The sequence below is a fragment of the Gymnoscopelus braueri genome (genome assembly GCF_963280865.1).
Source record: "Gymnoscopelus braueri genome assembly, chromosome: 1".
NCBI lineage: Eukaryota > Metazoa > Chordata > Actinopteri > Myctophiformes > Myctophidae > Gymnoscopelus > Gymnoscopelus braueri.
In genome coordinates this window covers 7,859,835-7,882,001 of record NC_137603.1, presented here as the reverse complement: position 1 = coordinate 7,882,001, position 22,167 = coordinate 7,859,835, and the positions used below count along the sequence as shown (strand labels likewise).

The 22,167-nt window shown below is 41.1% G+C and overlaps 1 protein-coding gene across 1 annotated transcript; it reads left to right on the top strand.

Annotated features, from left to right (window-relative positions):
* Nucleotides 1-2,569: 2,569 nt before the first annotated feature.
* LOC308084973 (myosin heavy chain, fast skeletal muscle-like) lies at nucleotides 2,570-21,557 on the top strand. Its single transcript, XM_080427976.1, has 41 exons — nucleotides 2,570-2,593; nucleotides 3,462-3,506; nucleotides 3,615-3,833; nucleotides 3,940-4,083; nucleotides 4,777-4,933; nucleotides 5,030-5,057; nucleotides 5,147-5,267; nucleotides 5,388-5,480; nucleotides 5,568-5,631; nucleotides 5,772-5,870; nucleotides 5,957-6,060; nucleotides 6,715-6,853; nucleotides 6,946-7,064; nucleotides 8,091-8,240; nucleotides 8,652-8,822; nucleotides 10,043-10,355; nucleotides 10,879-10,943; nucleotides 11,567-11,654; nucleotides 11,881-11,998; nucleotides 12,088-12,211; nucleotides 12,308-12,444; nucleotides 12,527-12,782; nucleotides 13,741-13,983; nucleotides 14,212-14,388; nucleotides 14,479-14,624; nucleotides 14,766-14,856; nucleotides 15,258-15,647; nucleotides 15,930-16,056; nucleotides 16,198-16,316; nucleotides 16,413-16,609; nucleotides 16,735-16,918; nucleotides 17,012-17,177; nucleotides 17,519-17,643; nucleotides 17,755-18,063; nucleotides 18,200-18,403; nucleotides 18,490-18,615; nucleotides 18,848-19,018; nucleotides 19,106-19,210; nucleotides 19,298-19,393; nucleotides 21,183-21,311; nucleotides 21,428-21,557. The coding sequence occupies exons 3-41, from the start codon at nucleotides 3,627-3,629 to the stop codon at nucleotides 21,446-21,448; spliced, it is 5,823 nt and encodes a 1,940-aa protein (XP_080284102.1). The 5' UTR covers nucleotides 2,570-2,593; nucleotides 3,462-3,506; nucleotides 3,615-3,626; the 3' UTR covers nucleotides 21,449-21,557.
* The last annotated feature ends 610 nt before the right edge of the window (nucleotides 21,558-22,167 follow it).

The window sequence follows — 22,167 nt, the reverse complement described above, 5'->3', positions numbered from 1 at the left end:
ATGTGTTCTGGATGAGTTGAATGACCAGAGTTTACAGTAAGGGACAGTTTCTTATTTAAATTGAAGGGTTGCTGAAACTACTGTAAGTCATGAACTTCCCTTTGACAGAAATACTTCCTTGGCCCTCCCCAGGTGATTACAAAAAGATGGACCTTCTCCCATGGGAGAATTTTATACTTCGGCTATTCAAAAATAGCCAATTTATAACCTCACAACGCATTGTTATGCAAAGTTTTTGAGAGTTTATAGTCCGCTATTTAAAAAACATGTTGACTTGAGATGGAAAATTCTGTATAATAAGTACTTTTTATTTGCTATTGTAAGTATTGTAAGTATACTGTATTTTTATACTTTTGTACTGTTACAGTTTTTAAAATAGGGATTTTACAACAGTATTTGCATTTGTAACAGTATTTCTACGTTGTGGTAATGTTACATTAACTTGTCTGAGTACTTCTTCCACCTCTGCTTGATTGTGTAAATGAATCCAATATCTATGGGCCTATGTGTACAGTATGTTCCATTATATGTTTACCCTGATGGATGTATATCCAAACCTTCTAAACCGCTCTAAAAACCCACCTCTTCAATATGGCTTTCCCCAGCTAACTGCACTCTCCCCTGTCTAACCATTCCACTTTTTTATTGATTTGATTCCATAGTCTTAGCCTTTTCTTAGTGTTTCTTCTACTAAAGTTGATTTTCTTTAGTTTTTTTCTCCTGCCCCCATGTAAAGCGTCTTTGGGTACATAGAAAAGCGCTATATATATTATTATTATGGCGTTGTCCTGCTCCCTACGGATTATGGCTAGCATGGAAACTCAGACACAGATCACGTTACCTGCAGTATGGAGACCTAGAGCACAAACTGAGCTATTATTAACCACATGAACCTGAGCAAACAGTGTGTTTTCATGTGTTGTTATGTGGGCCCCATGCATGCAGGAAGACTGGTTTCTATGGTACCACCATAGATAATGGTGAGGCACAGGTAATCGTCCCAAATACCTCTAAGTTCCTGATCACCACATCACCATTATTGTCTCCGCCAGGCCGGAAGGCATGGTCGAGACTGTTTTGCACCCTGTCCGTCTATCCGTGTGTCCGTCCGTGGACAGCTAATCTGGCTTGATCGCAGTGAAACTGTGCACACACACTCCCTGGATGCCAGAGCAGAACCTCTGCCCCACATTTTTCAACAGTCGTTGTTGGCACTGAATATTCTCCGCGTTGGTCTTAAAGGCGAGCTTGTGGTCGATGGTGGTGCCAAGATATTTATACTCCTCAACGCGCTCTATTGTCTGGCCATTCATCTCCAGGGCCGGGGGAATGGGCGGGTCACGCCTGAAGTCCACCAGCGGTACACAAACTGATTTTAGCTGTTCATAAACGATTTACGCAGGACTTATGTTCTAAATTGAATGGGGGGAGTTCAATGGCAGTGGTCCGCCATGGGAGTCCATTGCAGTGGTCTGCCGTGGGGATCCGCCGCCGGATCCGTCGCACGCTAGTGTGTGCGTGTGCGTGTGCGTGTGCGTGTGTGTGTGTGTGTGTGTGTGTGTGCCAGTGAAAAGGGGAGGGGCTGGATCTGTTTTGTGACAATTTTGACATTGGAGCACATGCGGAAGAGAACCGCAAAAGTTACTGTACATCGTGCAAGTACAGTAACGGTATGGGAAGCAGCTGGTGCTGTAGCCAGAGACATGAGCGATTTTTGTAGCAAGTTGGGAGAGAATTGGACAACTGCTTTTGTGCTGAGCTGTACCTCAAATATTTGGTACAGAGATAGGGTACGGGCTTCAATTGTGTGCCAGGATTCCGAGGTGATCTGCAAATATACATAGAAGAAGTGAATTTGAGGTTCATCATCATCATCATCATAAACTTTATTTAAACTCGGAGAACAGTTGAGGGGCAGGCCCTCATTTTCAATGTAGCCGAAGTAACAATACAGAACACAATACTCATTCATACAACCATAAATAAAAACGCAATGAATCAGAAGGCAGAAAATACTTACAAACTTACAATCTTCAACAAAAGTGTTAGAAACCATTGGTTGCCCTGAACTGACTCAAAGATGGAAATGAACTGAAATTGAGGTTAAAAGCGGACACGAGGGGTGGCAATTGCCATCCCCTGCCCCTGGGAGCACAATTGACGCCCCTGCTTGTTCCTCCGCTTCTTTGCTTGGGTCATCAAACATATTCTGAATAGTAAGATCACATTTAGCATTTAATTCAACACTCAATGAAGAAACCCAGCACCCTGCCAATAAACCTTGATTATTTTTATTACAAGCAACTGGTATGAAGTCAAGGTCAGAAATGTCTTACGTGTGGTACCAACTCTGGTGGGCAAGGTTGAAGGTCTAAGTTACAATTTCATACCACGGTTATATTAATAGGATTTAGATGTTAATGACTAATGAAATCATGAACATACAATGCATGTCGACAGATACTGAATAAAATCCTTTTAAAGGCATGTCTCTACTTATAGTTTCTGCGTTGCAAGCAATAAACCCTCAATATAAAAGAGGCGAGTGTGAGATGGTTTGAGCACAGGACGATTTCAGAGTTTCATTTGGGAGGTGAGTGAGACTTGTTTAGCTGCGATTTATAGTGAAATGAAGATGCTAACTAATTGCCTGACAATTTGTTCAGTTGTCTTTGACAAACAGATAATGTAACCTTAATTCATACAATGATATTAGAATACAGAAATAAGAGACTAAACAAAAATTATATTTGAGCAATAATTTAATTTCATGGCATGAATATAACTAACACATATGCTAAAATGGGTCAAAATGTGGAACTATTGAGAAATAGAAAAGAGCTTTTTCTCCTCTTACCAAGTGGTGTAAAGTAACATTTAACACATAGAAACGGTAGTCTTCTTTTATAGTGTGATCAATCCAACATTTCACAATGTACTCTTCTGTACTGTTGAATGTAACCATCAATTCTATAGTTAAAAAAACTGTTGTTATTGCTGATTTAAAATATATAGATACAAGGTTTGTGACTTCTGTTTGTGACTAGCAGTTTTAATTACTAGTTACTGTTACTATTGCTGTTTTTGTATCAGTGCCTCTGCTATAGCAAATACACATGTTTTTCTAAAGCTACATACAGTATGCCTTACTCATTGGACATTCATATGCCTCGTGCGTCATTGCACATTTATACATTTTTTACCTTTATTCTCCCTGCCCTTATTGTGCTATGCTGAAGGCTTTTCATACTTTCTATTTCATTTTATTAAAATTGTATTTGTATTTTTATTACCTTATCTTATCTTATTTTTATATTATTTATTTATTTATTTTACTATTCTATTACTATTGTCATTGTTGTTGTAGCACAGTACGTTGTGGACCGCACAAGATTGCACTTCTAGTACTGACAAATAAACCTTCTTCTTCTCACCCCCCCCCCCCCCACACACACACTTAGGGTTTGCACTTTAAGGTTCCAGCTGTTACTGCGTAGAGGAGGAAAGTGAGTGTTCATCCTTTCTCTATAATCTAACCTACTATATAGCCCTAAAAAGTCCTACAATTCTCTGATCAGCAAAGGCATCAACGCCATCTTTATTTCTGTCTACAGAAAGCCGCCACCATGAGTACGGACGCGGAGATGGAGCAATATGGCGGGGCCGCCATATTCCTCCGTAAGCCAGAGAGGGAGAGAATGGAGGCTCAAGCTTCACCCTTTGATGCCAAAACTGCAGCATATGTGGCCGATGTTAAGGAGCTGTATCTCAAGTGTAAAATTTTAAAGAAGGACGGTAACAAAGTCACCGTGGAAATCCTCAACACCAAGGAGGTACGTAGGTAGAGGTGTATCTAAAATCAAATAGTGGCACAGTAGGCCTACAACTGTAATCACAACACATTCTGAGGTTTTGTGTTTTCTTGTTTTTCTTGTCTAGGAAAGAACTGTGAAAGAGGACGATGTGACCCCCATGAACCCTCCCAAGTATGACAAGATTGAGGACATGGCCATGATGACCCACCTCACTGAAGCCACTGTCCTGTATAACCTCAAAGAGCGTTATGCAGCGTGGATGATCTATGTAAGATGTTATACCTGCTGACTCTGAGAACAGTACAGCATTCTGCTCTGAGCTGTCAATAGCGAAGATAAAAGAAAAAAAGTACAGAGTAGTAACATCCTGAAGAAAAACTAAACAAGATCTAATAACAGTTGGCTGTTCCCTCATGCCACTTGGAACTGGTGGCTGTAATCCCCCAGCCAGTGATGGATGAAGTACTAAAAAAAATTCAATACTGCAATGTCGAAATACTCTGTTACAAGTACAAGTCTGGTATTCAAAATGTACTTGAGTGAAAGTACAAAAGTGCAGAATGTCCCATTTCATAAGTTTTCAAATGTATACAAATCTTTTGAAAATAGCAGATCTACAACGGGTTGCGTTGCGTCCCATGTGTGAGCTTGTAGATCAGCTATTTTCAAATAGCCAAAGTTTAAATAAGACTGAAGTGGTAAATGTATGTTTTCTGATTAAAAAGTTTTCAAATAATTGTAAAGGGGTAAAAGTACAATATTTGCATCTGCGATGTAGTGGAGTAGAAGTAAAAGTATTGAAAATGTTATACTCCAGTGAAATACCTCAAAATTTTACTTACAGTAAGTACTGTAGGCTACTTTCCACCATTGCCCCCAGCCCTAGTGATCCGTTGTCCCAGATTATGTGTAGTGCTCGCTGCTATGATGTATATAATGTTCTCTCTCTTGTCCCCTTCAGACCTACTCTGGCTTGTTCTGTGCAACTGTGAACCCCTACAAGTGGCTCCCAGTGTACGACCAGCATGTTGTAAATGCCTACAGAGGCAAGAAGCGTATTGAGGCTCCACCCCACATCTTCTCTGTCTCTGACAACGCCTATCAGTTCATGCTGATGGGTACGTACTGGTCAAGACAATGTAAACAAATATACAGCTATAATGGTTTTGTGCTGTATACATGACTAAAAGTACATTTGCTTTACATTTTTACAGATCATGAGAACCAGTCTGTCTTGATCACGTAAGTTTCTCATCTACAAAGCATAAGAAAAAAACATTGTGATCAAATTCACTAACTGCGTTTCTCTGAATGTATGCATTTATAACCAGTGGAGAATCCGGTGCTGGAAAGACTGTGAACACCAAGCGTGTCATCCAGTACTTTGCAACAGCATCATCTGGTACTGGAGACAAGAAGGAAGCACCAAATATCGGTGCTGGCAAAATCAAGGTATTTGTACAGGTTTTAAACTTGGACAAATCACACATTTTGAACATGAAGAATGTATATGCAATTTAGCAATTCAATGTACAATAATTCTGACTAAATTCTAAATTGGGTGATGTCTAGGGGTCACTGGAGGATCAGATTATTGCAGCCAATCCCTTGCTGGAGGCCTATGGTAATGCCAAGACTGTGAGGAATGACAACTCCTCTCGCTTTGTAAGTGTACAATAATTATGTAATGAGAAATCCTGCGATCATTTCATAATGTAGAGGGATTTCTACAAATTGTGCTTTATGAAACAGGGTAAATTCATTCGAATCTGGTTCAACAATAGCGGTAAACTGGCCAGTGCTGATATTGAGACATGTAAGTATGAAATTCACATGATAATTAAATCATATGTGCCTTGATTTTTAGAGGAATCAATTTTGACTTATGTACATAATAAAAATAATAATAATAATGATAACAATATTATTATTATTAATAATAATACAACCCTTCAGATCTGCTGGAGAAGTCCAGAGTGACCTACCAGCTCTCTGCCGAGAGAGGATATCATATCTTCTATCAGATGATGACCGGTCACAAAGCTTACATTATTGGTAAATTGAAAATGGACTAATGATGCAGTGATTACATTAATTAATTAATAAAAACTAATTTTCACCCTTTTTACTTACCTTTTTAGACATGTGTCTGATCACCACCAACCCCTATGACTTCCCATTGTGCAGCATGGGTCAGATCACTGTGGCCAGCATTAATGACAAAGAGGAGCTGGACGCCACTGATGTCAGTAAACATATTTTTATAATAGGTTTCTAATATTCAGTGTACAGTCAGTTGCTCTGCAAGTGCAATGCTTTTATTTTCAAGTGATGTTTTTTATGGTCATGAAGTGCAAGTGGGTCATGACCGAAAGAATAAGATTGCTGATACAAGCAGCCGAAATGAGTTTTCTCAGACGGGTGGCCGTCTCTCTCTCCCTTAGAGATAGAGTGAGAAGTTCGGTCATCCGCGAGAGACTCGGAGTAGAACCTCTGCTCCTTCACTTGGAAAGGAGCCAGCTTAGGTGGTTCGGGCATCTAGTACGGATGCGTCTCCCTAGGGCGGTCTTCGCTTCACGTCCCACTGGGAGGAGACCCCCTGGCAGATCAAGGACCAGATGGGGGGATTACATCTCCACACTGGCCTTGGAACACCTCAGGATCCCCCAGGAAGAAGTTGCTAATGTTGCTCGGTAAAGGGAAGTCTGGAGCTCTCTGCTGGAACTGTTGCCCCCGCGACCCGATTCCGAATAATCGGTTGAAGATTGATGGATGGATGGATGGATGTTTGTTAAAGTAATGTGTTAATGTCAATCTTTTGAACAAAGGATGCTATTGACGTCCTTCTAAAGTGATGTTTGTTAATGTAATGTTTTAATCTCAATCTTTTGATTGACAGGACGCTATTGACATCCTGGGCTTCACTAATGACGACAAGCAGTACATCTACAAGTTCACCGGTGCAGTGTTGCATCATGGGGTCTTGAAGTTCAAACAGAAACAGCGTGAGGAACAGGCTGAGCCTGATGGCGTAGAGGGTGAGCATTATCTTCAGCCAAGGAATGAAAACAATCAATAGTTTATCATAAGTATATCTTAATACATTCTATATTCTTATGACTTATTTTAGCGGCTGACAAGATTTCCTACCTGATGGGTCTGAACTCAGCAGAGATGCTAAAGGCTTACTGCTATCCCAGAGTGAAGGTTGGAAACGAGTATGTCACTAAGGGACAAACTGTGTCACAGGTGAGAAAGTTACTTTATTTTATTATTCTGAATTCATACACACCTTATATTCTCTACATGACATACCATTAGAACTGTTATATATTTTATTGTTCTGAATTCATACGCATCTTATATTCTTGACACAACATACCATCAGAACTGTAATATCTTTTTGTTGTTGAGTTGTGTCCAGACTTAATTGCAGTCTGACATATTTCTGACTGTCAAAATATGTATATAGTATTATATATATAACATAATATATATATATATATATATATATATATATATATATATATATGTATGTATGTATATATATACCCATAAAAACTACACATTGTGTAGCGATCCTATTAAAATTGCCTAGTGGGTGGGTGGGCATTTTTCCAGTTACACAGCACATGCGTGGACACGAATAAGACGACAACACACACACACACACACACACACACACACACACACACACTAACACACACACACAATATACATATATAATAGTATATTATATGTAACGTAGTCGTTCGGCGCAGTTCCACCACCACACAAATGCATTTTAATTCTTAAGAAGTTTGCGACGTCTCCATCCCCCCCTGTCGGCGGCCCTGACACACAAACACACACACTCACACACACACACAGACACACACACACACACTCTAGTATATTATATGTACAGTATGATACACTGCCAAATAAATAATGAGAGACCACACTGAGTAGAACCGCTGCTCCTTCACTTGGAAAGGAGCCATCTTAGGTGGTTCGGAAAAAATATAAACAATTAAATACACACACATTTTAACATTCAACATTTTAAAGTAATAAAAAAGTTATTACATTCAAAACAAATCACTTAAAATTCACATAATGTCTCATTTCAACAGAGTGGGTGACAGTCTTTCAGCCTTTCAAGTTAATCAGTCCGTGCTATACCACAGTGCTATACCCACACTAAATGGGGGTGGAAAATGCATGGATGTATACTTCTTTGGAAGAAATGTAATACAATTCACACCCCAACTAATAACTTTCCTGTTTCCTTAGGTAATGAACTCAGTGGGTGCCTTGGCTAAGTCCATCTATGAGAAGATGTTCTTGTGGATGGTCATCAGGATCAACGAGATGCTGGACACCAAGAACCCGAGAAGCTACTACATTGGTGTGCTGGACATCGCTGGTTTTGAAATCTTTGATGTAAGCATGGACTTGTTTTTTAAGTTGTAGACTAATTACTTTTTGTCACAATTACTTTAAAGGAGTGGTTCACCCCAAAAAAAATCTATCAATTACACACCCCATGAAGCATTGAAGTCATGGAGATGTTTTTGTTTTTATCGCATTCCTAAACCAATCATTTGATAACCGGCGGTCTCTCCGGTAAGAGACACAAACAGTCTCCTTTGTGTAAGTAAAGTGTTTTTGTGCAATTAAGGCGTTCATTTACACAAAAACACAAAAAGAGGTTTTCTGCCCAACAACAACGATATATATACTGTAGCAACATAGGTTTTTCAGAAAACTTGTTAGGATTCAGAAGACATTTGTAGAATCGGCCTCAGGTCTTAATGGGTTAAAAGATTAAAGTAATGATATTTCCACCTACAGTTCAACACCCTGGAGCAGCTGTGCATCAACTTCACCAATGAGAAACTGCAACAGTTTTTCAATCACACCATGTTTGTACTGGAACAAGAAGAGTACAAGAAAGAGGGCATTCCCTGGGATACCATTGACTTCGGCATGGACCTGGCCGTCTGCATTGAGCTCATTGAGAAGGTAATATACTGTCTGCATTGAGCTCATTGAGAAGGTAATATACTGTCTGCATTGAGCTCTTTGAGAAGGTAATATACTGTCTGCATTGAGCTCATTGAGAAGGTAATATACTGTCTGCATTGAGCTCATTGAGAAGGTAATATACTGTCTGCATTGAGCTCATTGAGAAGGTATAATATTATTTTGTGACGTTAAAACACGTCATGAAATGGCTTTATTGCTAACTTTTTTACTAAGCTTAGTCAAAGATGGTTAATTTATGAAGTTTTATGAACCATCCCAATTGGAACCACTAGAGGCGAAATGGTACAAATCCTACAAATGGTCTCCTAAGTGGTCGTCTGATGGAAAATCTCGTAAACGTCCGATGTTTACTGGTGCTAGATCCTGCGACAGTGTGTTGCTGGGACAGAGAAAGGTTGATAATAAAGGTGATTTTCTCCTGATTTGTCTCTCTTTAAAATTCTTGCGAATATTTTGTGGCTTGTGGCGATTGGGTCCAATATTTAGTTCAGTGACCATGGGGCTAAAGAATCGTTCAGAAGCTGTGTTTACGTTCACTCTTCCATTGGAAATAATAGACTCCAACCTGCTTCCGGTCTCCTAAAAAGGCGGCCACCTTCTCCACACAGATACAGGAAGTAAATCGGAGATAGCGTGCCATTCTTTTTTTTTTCTTGGGCTTAGCTCAGAAACAGAGGTGTGGTGTTTTTAAACCAATCAAACGGTCCCGTTCCCTCGAGCAATGGGATAGAGGAGGTCTCGTCTCACAGCAGCGTAGCTGTTTGTTCTCTCATCGTGCATAAGTTTAAAACGAGTAATGGCCATCATCTTGAGTTGGCTAAAGAACGTAGCAGTCCAAGAGTGTTTCCCTAATTGAAATCAGGAGCGAGTGGAGGAACGTGAGCACTGAGCGATGAGAATCACGCAGGCGAATTCAATCAAGATTCATATATATTCATAAGGGCCTATCTATGTCATTCTGCAGTACGTTTACGGCAATTAAAATTCGATTTTTAGGGACTTTTGACATAAGAATAAAAATTTAAAAAATCTAAAATGTCTGTCATCTAATGATAGATATGTCCTCATTATGACCGTGGGTATGCTCTAAAAGTGTGAAACCCGTATTTTTTATTTCACCACATCTATAATTGTTGTTTATGTTATTGCATTAAGTTTTTGCTTTTGGTGATTTGTCTTTTGTCTCCTTCACAAAGCCCTTGGGTATCTTCTCCATCCTTGAAGAGGAGTGCATGTTCCCAAAGGCCTCAGACACCACCTTCAAGGCCAAGCTCTATGATCAGCATCTTGGAAAGTGTAAAGCCTTTGAGAAGCCCAAGCCTGTCAAAGGCAAGCCTGAGGCAATGCAGCCCCACTTCGCCCTGCTGCACTACGCCGGTACGGTGGACTACAGCATCGCAGGCTGGCTAGAGAAAAACAAGGATCCCCTCAACGACTCTGTGGTGCAACTGTACCAGAAGTCTTCAGTGAAGCTTCTGTCTGTGTTCTATCCTCCTCCTGAGCCTGAAGGTATGTTTATTAATATAATATAATGTGTTCTATCCTACTCCTGAGCCTGAAGGTATGTTTATTAATATAATAATATAATATAATGTGTTCTATCCTCCTCCTGAGCCTGAAGGTATGTTTATTAATATAATATAATGTGTTCTATCCTACTCCTGAGCCTGAAGGTATGTTTATTAATATAATAATATAATATGTGTTATATCCTCCTTTTGAGCCTGAAGGTATGTTTATTAATATAATAATATAATATAATATAATATAATGTGTTCTGTCCTCCTCCTGAGCCTGAATGGTAACAGTTAAACTGCTGACTTTGTTCTATCCTCCCCCCAAAAAATTAAGGGAAATCAATATATCTAATCAAATCAATTACCATTTTGAAGGATTTGAACCCGGTTTCCTGTGCAAGTGCTGGATCTTTTACCATTGAGCTAATAGAGCCTACAATATATCTGTTGACTTAACAAATGAAGAATAATTTGTTAAAGTTAAAATAAACTGTCTGCTCATGATTCTAACAAAGGAGCGGGAGCAGGAGGCAAGAAGAAGAAGGGTGGTTCCATGATGACTGTGTCTGCTGCTTTCAGGGTAAGAATATTTATTCATGATCAACATTATCTAGTCATAAAACAAATAGGCACAATATATTGTCACGTTGTAAATATTAATAAACAATGTTGTGAGCTTGTAGATCAGCTATTCTTTTATTTTTTTATCCCACGATTTTGTAACCCTTTTTGCTGCAGAATAAAAAAGAGCTTAACGTGTGTTGTATGTTTTAAATAATAATCTAAATCTGCAAAGTAACTAGTAACTAAAGTTTTCAAATAATTGTAGTGAAGGAAAAAGTACAATATCGTAGATTTTTTTTTGGGCGGTGTAGCCGCCCCTATAAGTGGGGTTGGGACACCTCATTAGTATTAGTTTCCTGTACTGTGATTGGCCCACTTGGCCCACTTTCCTGTACTGTGATTGGCTGACTCTATTGGCTGACTCTATTCAGCACTGTGATTGGCTAGCGAGACACTGATGATGACATGATGACATTAATAACCTATAAATAGGATTATGCACTTCCAAAAATCAAATTTTTTGGGAAGTGAGCTTCCATCACTATGATGACCACTGTGATGACCACACCGCCCACTTCACACTGGGTGTGATTTTTTACTGATAATGAACCTACTTGGCTCTTTATTATGTCTCAACAGGAGAACCTGGGGAAGCTGATGACCAACCTGAGGAGCACTCATCCTCACTTTGTGCGTTGCCTGATTCCTAACGAGTCCAAGACTCCAGGTAAACACAAAAAATATATATAATTATATATATATATTATTATACATAATTATGTATATATATATATGATTCCTAACGAATGCAAGCCTCCAGAACAACACATATGTATATGTATATATATATATATATAAATATATATATATATATATATATATATATATATATATATATATATATATATATATATATACTGATCCATAATAATAATGAAGCGACATCTTTACAGGCCTGATGGAGAACTTCCTGGTCATACATCAGCTGAGGTGTAATGGTGTGCTGGAGGGCATCAGGATTTGTAGGAAGGGCTACCCCAGCAGAATCCCCTATGCTGACTTCAAGCAGAGGTATAATTCCTTTATTACAGATTTTAGTTCCTATTACTATTAACGGGAAGCACGCAAAATGACCATGAACTTTTGCAAAATACTACTAGGTACAAAGTACTGAATGCCGCCGCATGTCCTGAGGGCCAGTTCATGGACAACAAGAAAGCCTCGGAGAAGCTGCTTGGGTCCATTGATGTACCTCATGATGAGTACAAGTTTGGACACACCAAGGTAAACACACTCCGAATCTGTACCATTTTATTGAGAGAGGACTAAAAGTTGTCTTTGCAGTCGATTATTTAAATACATTTGTAATATCCTATGCAGGTGTTCTTCAAAGCTGGTCTGCTGGGTACACTGGAGGAAATGCGAGATGAGAAGCTGGCTATTCTGGTCGGCATGACTCAGGCTCTCTCCCGAGGTTTCCTCATGCGGAAGGAGTTTGTTGAGATGATGAAAAGAAGGTAGTCTTTGACAACATAATTTAATGTAATATTTAGTTTCTAAGGTACACTTTTTCAATTACCGGAACTGTTTCCCCAACAGAGAAGCCATTTTCACCATCCAGTTCAACGTGCGCGCATTCGTGAACGTGAAACACTGGCCATGGATGAAGCTCTACTACAAAATCAAGCCTCTTCTGCAGAGTGCTGAGACTGAGAAGGAGCTGATGAACATGAAGGAGAACTATGAAAAAATGAAGATTGACCTGGCTACTGCCCTGGCCAAGAAGAAGGAACTGGAGGAGAAGATGATTTCTCTGGTACAGGAGAAGAATAACCTGGCACTGGCAGCCTCATCAGTAAGTACATTTCTGCAAGGACGTTTTGTAGCTCAAATCGTATTATAATCTTAGCTTGAATCTTTTCTCATATCTTATTTCATATATTCATCCTGAACAAGCGCTGATGTAGTGAGTTTCTGCACTGAGCTCGGATCGAACCGCTCTCCCCAACTCGGCAACCCGAAGCACAACCTTACTGTGTCAATAGAGCTAAGCCTGGCGATTGGCAGAGCTGTTGTAGCCGGGTCTTGTTCCGGGATCACTATATATATATTTATTTTAACTACATTTTTATCCCACGATTTTGCAACCCCATTTTTTTCCCCCAGTGCTAATTGTCTAAGTAATCCTGGGCACTACACTCCCTTTGCCAACCTAGGGAGAGCCCAGAGGAGAGCTCAAGCCTCCTTCAATGCATGAGAGCTAACAAGCCTTCTTATAACCTGACAGAGGGGAGTTTCCCCGGTAGGACGTAGTGCGTGGAAGGAACACGTTATTCCAACCAGTTCCTTTCCCCTCCATCAGGCGCCCTGGCCAGGGGGAGGCAGTATAGTGACCAGGATTACTGCATGTTTTTGTGAGGGAATCTACCCTAGGGAGCACAGAGAGGCCCTTTCGCCAACCCCACCTAGGGTATGGGCACTGATGACGCGGAGGGGAGGACACGGCCCCAGCTCCCACAGCGCCCACAGCTGGAATCGAACCCAGGACCAGCTGTGAGGCGACAGCGCTACAGACTGTGCCGCCGCGCTACCTGGGCCATCTACCCCCTAGTTTTTTTTAGAGCGCATCCTCACGCTTCAGACTTCACACACCTCTCACAACGCACAACGTCACGAGAAGACCTCCCGCTCCACATCCTGCCGCCAGATTTTAATGGAGCTAAGCTCGATTGGCAGAGATATGTTGCGGCTTGGTCTTGTCCGGGATCACTACACTGACATGTTTCCTTATTTTATTTATTTTTCACCACAAGGGAGAAGATTGTCTGAACGATGCTGAGGAGAGATGTGAGGGTCTTATTAAAAGTAAGATCCAGTTGGAGGCAAAACTCAAAGAGACAACTGAGAGACTGGAGGACGAGGAGGAGATCAACGCTGAGCTGACCGCCAAGAAGCGGAAGCTGGAGGATGAATGCTCTGAGCTCAAGAAGGACATTGATGACCTGGAGCTGACCTTGGCCAAAGTGGAGAAGGAGAAACACGCCACTGAAAACAAGGTTCATGATTATACACTCTATGATTATACACTCCATACTCTATGAACAAGGTTCATGATCATACACTCTATGATCATACACTCTATGATTATACACTCTATGAGTATACACTCTATGATTATACACTCTATGATTATACACTCTGTACTCTATGAACAAAGTTCATGGTTATACACTCTATTAGTTGTCTTATCAATTTATAATACAAATTCTGTTGTGCTTATTCAGGTGAAGAACCTGACCGAGGAGATGGCCTCTCAGGATGAAGGTCTTGCTAAGCTGACCAAGGAAAAGAAGGCCCTCCAAGAGGCCCATCAGCAGACCCTGGATGACCTGCAGGCAGAGGAAGACAAAGTCAACACTCTGACCAAGGCCAAGACCAAGCTGGAACAGCAAGTTGATGATGTGAGTTCATCAAGTGAATCAAGATGTTTTGAACACATTATGTTTATTGTTGTTACTGAATTATTCATTGTTGTTTTTATTATTGTGCAGTTGGAGGGTTCTCTGGAGCAAGAGAAGAAGCTCCGCATGGACCTGGAGAGAGCCAAGAGAAAGCTTGAGGGGGATCTGAAACTGGCCCAGGAATCCATCATGGACCTGGAGAACGACAAGCAGCAGTCAGACGAGAAGATAAAGAAGTAATGTGGAACACAATAATACTAATTAATAATAATAATAATTCAAATTAATAATGAATTAATAATAATAACAATATGAAATTTCATGGAGAAAAAACACCTGCAGAATGACACTAAAATATGATGTACTGTATTCCACAGGAAGGAGTTTGAAACAAGCCAGCTTCTGAGTAAGATTGAGGATGAACAATCCTTGGGGGCTCAGCTGCAGAAGAAGATCAAAGAGCTCCAGGTATTTAACATTTCTTTCAAATCTAAAGTTGAACCGTTTAAACCCTACATACTAAGTTGACCAGGGTCCCCCATGGGTCTACTTAAACCCTACACACAGTACTTAGTTGACCAGGGTCCCCCATGGGTCTATACTTAAACCCTATATACTTAGTTGACCAGGGTCCCCCATGGGTCTATACTTGGCCCCCTCCTCTTTTTCCCTTTTACCAAATCTCTTTGCCACTGCAGATCCAAAGCTCACAACGTGTCGCGTCACAAAATGTTGTAAATGTTTGCCTATTATGACATGCCCAAACTAGGGATGCAAGGGTTCATTTCAAGTGGTTCAATCTTTTGTTATAATAATTATGAGTAAATCATGATTTTCACATGTTATTCTAATATCATTCATTTTAAAAGGCTCGTATTGAAGAACTGGAGGAAGAGATCGAGGCTGAACGTTCCGCTCGTGCCAAGGTTGAGAAGCAGAGAGCTGATCTCTCCAGGGAATTTGAGGAGATCAGTGAGAGGCTGGAGGAGGCTGGTGGAGCCACCTCCGCTCAGATCGAGATGAACAAGAAGCGTGAGGCTGAGTTCCAGAAGCTGCGTCGTGACCTCGAAGAGTCCACCCTGCAGCACGAGGCCACCGCCTCTGGCCTCCGTAAGAAACAGGCTGACAGTGTTGCGGAGCTGGGTGAACAGATCGACAACCTCCAGCGTGTCAAGCAGAAACTGGAGAAGGAGAAGAGCGAATACAAGATGGAGATCGATGACCTGTCCAGCAACATGGAGGCTGTCGCTAAGGCAAAGGTAAGAATGGAATATCTGTGGACAATTCTTGAGATAATACCTGTTTAATGAACTGAAAACGAAGAACAGGGGGGAAAAATACTCAAAATGCATTGATTGATGGCCAGTGATTGATCCCACTTCTGACAACAAATATAGAGTTTTGATTCTAAACAAAGTACTCAATTGACAATTGAGAGAAATTTGTAGAATATTGAATGAACTACTGTAAAAAGGAACATGACCTAAATGTAGGTAACACAAACCACTCATTAATTGAACATGTCCGATGTTAATTAACAGGGAAATCTTGAGAAGATGTGCCGCACCCTTGAGGACCAACTCAGTGAAATCAAGTCCAAGAGTGATGAGAATGTTCGCATGTTAAATGATATTGGAGCTCAGAGAGCAAGACTGTTGACTGAAAATGGTAAATGTTCTTTGTAAAGTCTACTTTACATTGTTTGTCAATGTTACCTTACTGTACCAAATTCCATATTTAAAGATGATTATTAACCTTTTACGAATAGATATACAACTTTTTGTAAGGAATATTTCTATTTCTAATTAGGTGAGTTTACTCGTCAACTTGAGGAGAAAGAATCTCTTGTCTCACAGCTCACCAGAGGCAAGCAGGCCTTCACCCAACAGATTGAGGAGTTGAAGAGACACGTTGAAGAGGAGGTCAAGGTGAGGAGCATTTTCTTTTCCCACAAACAGGCCTTGTATTATATTTCTGTGTTATTATATTCAGTTGACATTATTTGGGCAATTTTCTTTTGACAGGCAAAGAATGCCCTTGCCCATGGTGTGCAATCAGCTCGCCATGACTGTGACCTTCTGAGGGAGCAGTTTGAGGAGGAACAGGAGGCCAAGGCTGAACTGCAGCGTGGAATGTCCAAGGCCAACAGTGAGGTGGCTCAGTGGAGGAGCAAGTATGAGACTGATGCTGTCCAACGCACTGAGGAGCTGGAGGAAGCTAAGTAAGTGATCAGTGTTTATCAGGTACCACTCTCTATACAAAGTAAGTGATACGTGTTTTACACTATCAGGTACCACTCTTTATACAAAATATTACCCACAAATTCCTTTCAAAACTGACCAACAGGAAGAAGCTAGCCCAGCGTCTTCAGGAAGCTGAGGAGCAAATTGAGGCTGTGAATTCCAAGTGCGCCTCTCTGGAGAAAACCAAACAGAGACTCCAGGGTGAAGTGGAAGACCTCATGATTGATGTGGAGAGGGCCAATGGTTTGGCTGCCAACCTTGACAAGAAACAGAGGAACTTCGATAAGGTGCTTTGACATACAGTAGATCATTTAAAAACGTAATGATTTTAGCCTCCATAAAGTGATGGTAAATGACACGTCATTACAAATGGTGTGCAGGTCCTGGCAGAATGGAAGCAGAAATATGAAGAGGGGCAGGCAGAGCTGGAGGGAGCTCAGAAAGAGGCTCGTTCTCTCAGCACTGAGGTGTTTAAGATGAAGAATTCCTACGAGGAGTCTCTGGATCAACTGGAGACCATGAAGAGAGAGAACAAGAACCTGCAGCGTGAGTCTTTCTCTACATACTTCGTTCAATATCAGTTTTGCTTCAATGTTTTTTGTTTTGAGCCAAGGCTGGTGTTTGTTAACGGGGCAAAATGGGTCCTCATATTAATCAGTTTGTCTCAAAGTTGGGTTCATACATGTTTAATATTTGAAGTAAATATAAATATGCCTTTAAAAGTTTTCTAAGTCAATATTCTACTAATTTCTCTCAATTGTCTATTGAGTACTTTGTTTAGAAACGAAACACTATAATTGGTGTCAGAAGTGGGATCAATCAATGTATTTAGAGTTCAAGATCAATTGTGGATTAGGCTCCTCATTAATGATTTTCAATCAATGCAGAGGAGATCTCAGACCTGACTGAACAGATTGGTGAGAATGGAAAGAACATCCATGAGCTGGAAAAGAACAAGAAACAGGTGGAGACAGAGAAGTTAGAGATCCAGACAGCCCTTGAGGAAGCTGAGGTAAGACATTTAGCTTAGCAATTGTCGCTATATTAGATTTTGTACCAATACGAGTAATACATATTACATTCGTAGGTCCATTCTATATATTGATCCCGTGTTACATTTTAGGGTACTCTGGAGCATGAGGAGTCCAAGATTCTTCGTGTCCAGCTGGAGCTCAACCAGATCAAGGGTGAGGTGGACAGGAAGCTGGCAGAGAAGGATGAAGAGATGGAGCAGATCAAGAGGAACAGCCAGAGGGTGATTGACTCCATGCAGAGCACTCTGGACTCTGAGGTCAGGAGCAGGAACGATGCCCTGAGGATCAAGAAGAAGATGGAGGGAGACCTGAACGAGATGGAGGTTCAGCTGAGTCATGCCAACCGCCAGGCTGCTGAGTCCCAGAAGCAGCTGAGGAACGTCCAAGGACAGCTTAAGGTGCAAAACATAGATAGTTAGACACATATTGAACAAAACATAGTAGTTAGACACATATCCAAACAGTGGAACTGCTCTGAACAACGAGTCACATTCTGTTGTTTCTCTTCACCACTTCAAATGTGATTTATCTTAGGATGCCCAACTGCACCTTGATGATGCTATCAGAAGTCAAGAAGATCTGAAGGAACAAGCTGCCATGGTGGAGCGTAGGAACGGCCTCATGGTTGCAGAGATTGAGGAGCTGAGAGTGGCTCTGGAACAGACAGAGAGAGGCCGCAAAGTGGCTGAACAAGAACTAGTGGATATTAGTGAACGTGCTGGACTGTTGCACTCCCAGGTCAAGTCAATGAAAAACTCTCAACATCAAACATTTAACATACAAGTCATGCATGCTTACATTGTTCAACTGAATGTTTATTTTAGAACACAAGCCTTTTGAACACCAAAAAGAAACTGGAGGCTGACCTGACCCAGGTCCAAGGTGAAGTGGATGACAGTGTTCAAGAAGCAAGGAATGCTGAGGAGAAGGCCAAGAAGGCCATCACTGATGTAAGTTAGGATGTCCTGTCCTACCCTCATCTACTAGATATTCTTATAGTCATCACTGATGTACTGTAAGTTAGGATGTCCTGTCCTACCCTCATAGATATCATTTATGTAAGTTAGGATGTCCTTCCCTACCATCACTGATGTAAGTTAGGATGTCTTACTCTCATCTGTTAGATATCCTCATGTCACGCTTCATATTAACATACAATACAATGCAACAATGATATTCCAGGCTGCTATGATGGCCGAGGAGCTGAAGAAGGAGCAGGACACCAGTTCTCACCTGGAGAGGATGAAGAAGAACCTGGAGGTCACAGTCAAGGATCTGCAGCACCGCCTCGATGAGGCTGAGAACCTGGCAATGAAGGGAGGCAAGAAGCAGCTCCAGAAACTGGAGTCTAGGGTAAGATGTAGTTTAATACCAACACGGGTTATAGTCGACAATGAAATAAAAAGAAATAACTTCATTGTGCATAATTCAATTGTGAAGGTGCGTGAACTGGAGGGAGAGAATGAAGCTGAACAGAGACGTGGAGCGGATGCTGTTAAAGGTGTCCGCAAATACGAGAGGAGAGTGAAGGAGCTGACATACCAGGTACTGTAATACCATGTTCACTTCAGTGACAAAATCAATAGATTGCATGAACATGCAACTAATGTTATAACTTCACTGTCACTTCAGACTGAAGAGGACAAGAAAAATCTTGCCAGGCTTCAGGATCTGGTAGACAAACTGCAGATGAAGGTCAAGGGCTACAAGAGACAAGCTGAGGAAGCGGTAAGAAAAATATGATGTTTTTGTCTCCGCCAGGCCGAAAGGCATGGCGAGAGATTATGTTTTACCCCCTGTCCGTCCGTCCGTCCGTGTTTCCGTCCGTCCGTGTGTCCGTGTGTCCGTGTGTCCATCTGTCTGCGAGCGGCTAATCTCCGGCACCGTTGGCCCGGCCGCTGCAAAACTGTGCACACATACTCCCTGGATGCCAATTCAGAACCTCTGGGCCACATTTTTCAGATTGGCCTGTTATAGCGCCACCAGGAGGCCGATTTGTGCAAAATCCATTTTTTTATATTACTCCTACAGATTTTATCCAAACATCACGCAAATCATTACACAGTATCTCTATAGTCATGTGATCAACACGGATCTGTCTGATTTTCCATATTCCATCCTGATTGGCTAAGGTTGGCTTCCAAAGTTTGCAGGATTGGGCCATTTTGAACTAAATGCCTCAAATCATGAACGCAGCTTGCGATTTCCGTGAAATTTCACACGCACATTCCCACTAGGCCGAGGAGGAAATGCCACTTGAAAATGTTCAAATCAGCCTCATGGTGGCGCTATAAAAGAACAAATTGCGTTTTTAACTGTAACTGCACCGATCTGCGTGAAATTTTGCACGCATACTCCTTAGAGGCCAAGGAAAAACATCTGCCCTGCATTTTTCACATTAGCCTTTTATAGCGCCACCAGGAGGCCGACTTATGTAAAATACATATTTTGAGATTAAGCCTTCAGATTTTATCCAAATGTCACGCAAATCGGTACACATGATCTCTATAGTGATGTGATCAAGATGGATCTGTTTGATTTTTCATATTCCATCCTGATTGGCTAACATTGACATCTAAAGTTTGCAGGAGTGGCCCGTTTTGAACAAAATGCCGCAAATCATGAACGCAGCGCCCGATTGCGGTGGAACTTTGCACATACATTCGCACTACGTTGAAGAACAAACGCCACCCTTTTAACATTGCCCTATTATAGCGCCACCAGGAGGCCGATTTTTCTTTTTTATATTACTCCTACAAATGTTGTCCAAACATCATGCAAATCAGTACACATTATCTCTATAGTCAAGTGATCAAGATGGTTCCGTACGATTTTTTATATTCCATCCTGACTGGCAAATTCTGAACATTGCTGGCCCACAATAACCTACCTGACCTGGCGGAGACCTGTGCTCCGAGGAGCACTTTTTCTAGTTTATTATTATTTTTGTGTGTGTGTGCAACCACACATGTTTTCTTAATTAGTGTGGTTGCTATAGATGCCATAATCAACCACACTAAGGAATCATAGGAATCATTTTCTGAACCACTTAAGCCCTACAGTATATGTTTCGTTGACTGGGGTCCCCCAGGGCTCTATACTAGGTTCGCTCCTTTTTTCCCTCTCTCCGCCGAAAACATATACAAGCTCATGACGCATTGTAAGTTTGTAGATCTGCTTTATTATCGCAGAATTTTTAGTTCAGTAACCATGGGGCTAAAGAATCGTGTTCACGTTCACTCTTCCATTGGAAATAATAGACTCCAACCTTTTTCCGGTCTCCTAAAAAGGCGGCCACCTACTTCACGCAGATACTGGAGATTTCTTTGTCTTGGATGATCATCCTGAATGACGACAACATGCCAGGGCTGAACCCAAGACACTCATGAACATTCAACATGGGCCACTGCATTGCAACCACACTTTACAATTCTCCTGATATTGTCTCGTTCGAACTGTTATCGCAAGATGCTCTTTTCAAATATTGAGGCTTTGAACCATCTCTATCATATTGTAGGAGGAACAAGCCAACACTCACCTGTCCAAGTGCAGAAAGGTTCAGAATGAGCTGGAGGAGGCTGAAGAGCGTGCTGACATTGCTGAATCCCAGGTCAACAAGATGAGAGCTAAAAGTCGTGACTCCAAGGTGAATATGTAATGCAATATGAACAAGGCACATTATGTTGGTTATCAGTAACTGAGATTTAACTAAAGATTTGTGTTGAATAATTATATTAGTCTAATGTATTCATCTTTTCACAGGGAAAAGATGTTGCTGAGTAGTTTCTTCAATCCAAGAATTCACCCTAAAACGTCATAAAATATGCCACCTTAGGGCTATATTCAATAAAGCATTATAGAACGTCATAAAATATGACGCATTAGGCCTGTATTCAATAAAGCATTACAAATACACATATTTTGTCAATTGTTGTTTTCATTATCTCTGCCAGGCCAAAGGCCGGGCCGGAGATTATGTTTTCACCCATTTGTGTTTCTGTATGTCTGGGAGTTAGTCTTGCAAACTTCTAGCCCTTTTCAGCATTCAGCAGCACCACATTTCTTGTGAATCCTGGCAGAAGGCCAAGGAAGTCAATCCCCATAATGTTTCATACAATAATCCTAAAGGCATAAAACAAGTGGATAAAATAAAATACAACACATAGGAACACCAGATCGATAGTTAACTAACCTGAGAGTTATAACTTTCGTGTAACATGCTATGTAGCTAAATGTGTATGAATCATTTTATATTCGTTGTATACACCTGAAATTTAAAGTAGCTATTTTGGCTATGTACAGTGGTAGCCAGTTGAGATCATCACGTTGGGTACCCACCAGATAGGTACCTATCAGGTACCCATCAAAACCACACCCCTCTGGGGGTGTGGTTTTGCCTTGGAGGGAGGAGTTTAGCATAATTTTTTTCCCCACCGTGCAATACAGTAAGTGGACAGTAGATGGCAGGGCCGAGCAACTATTGGTTGTTGTTTACCTACTAG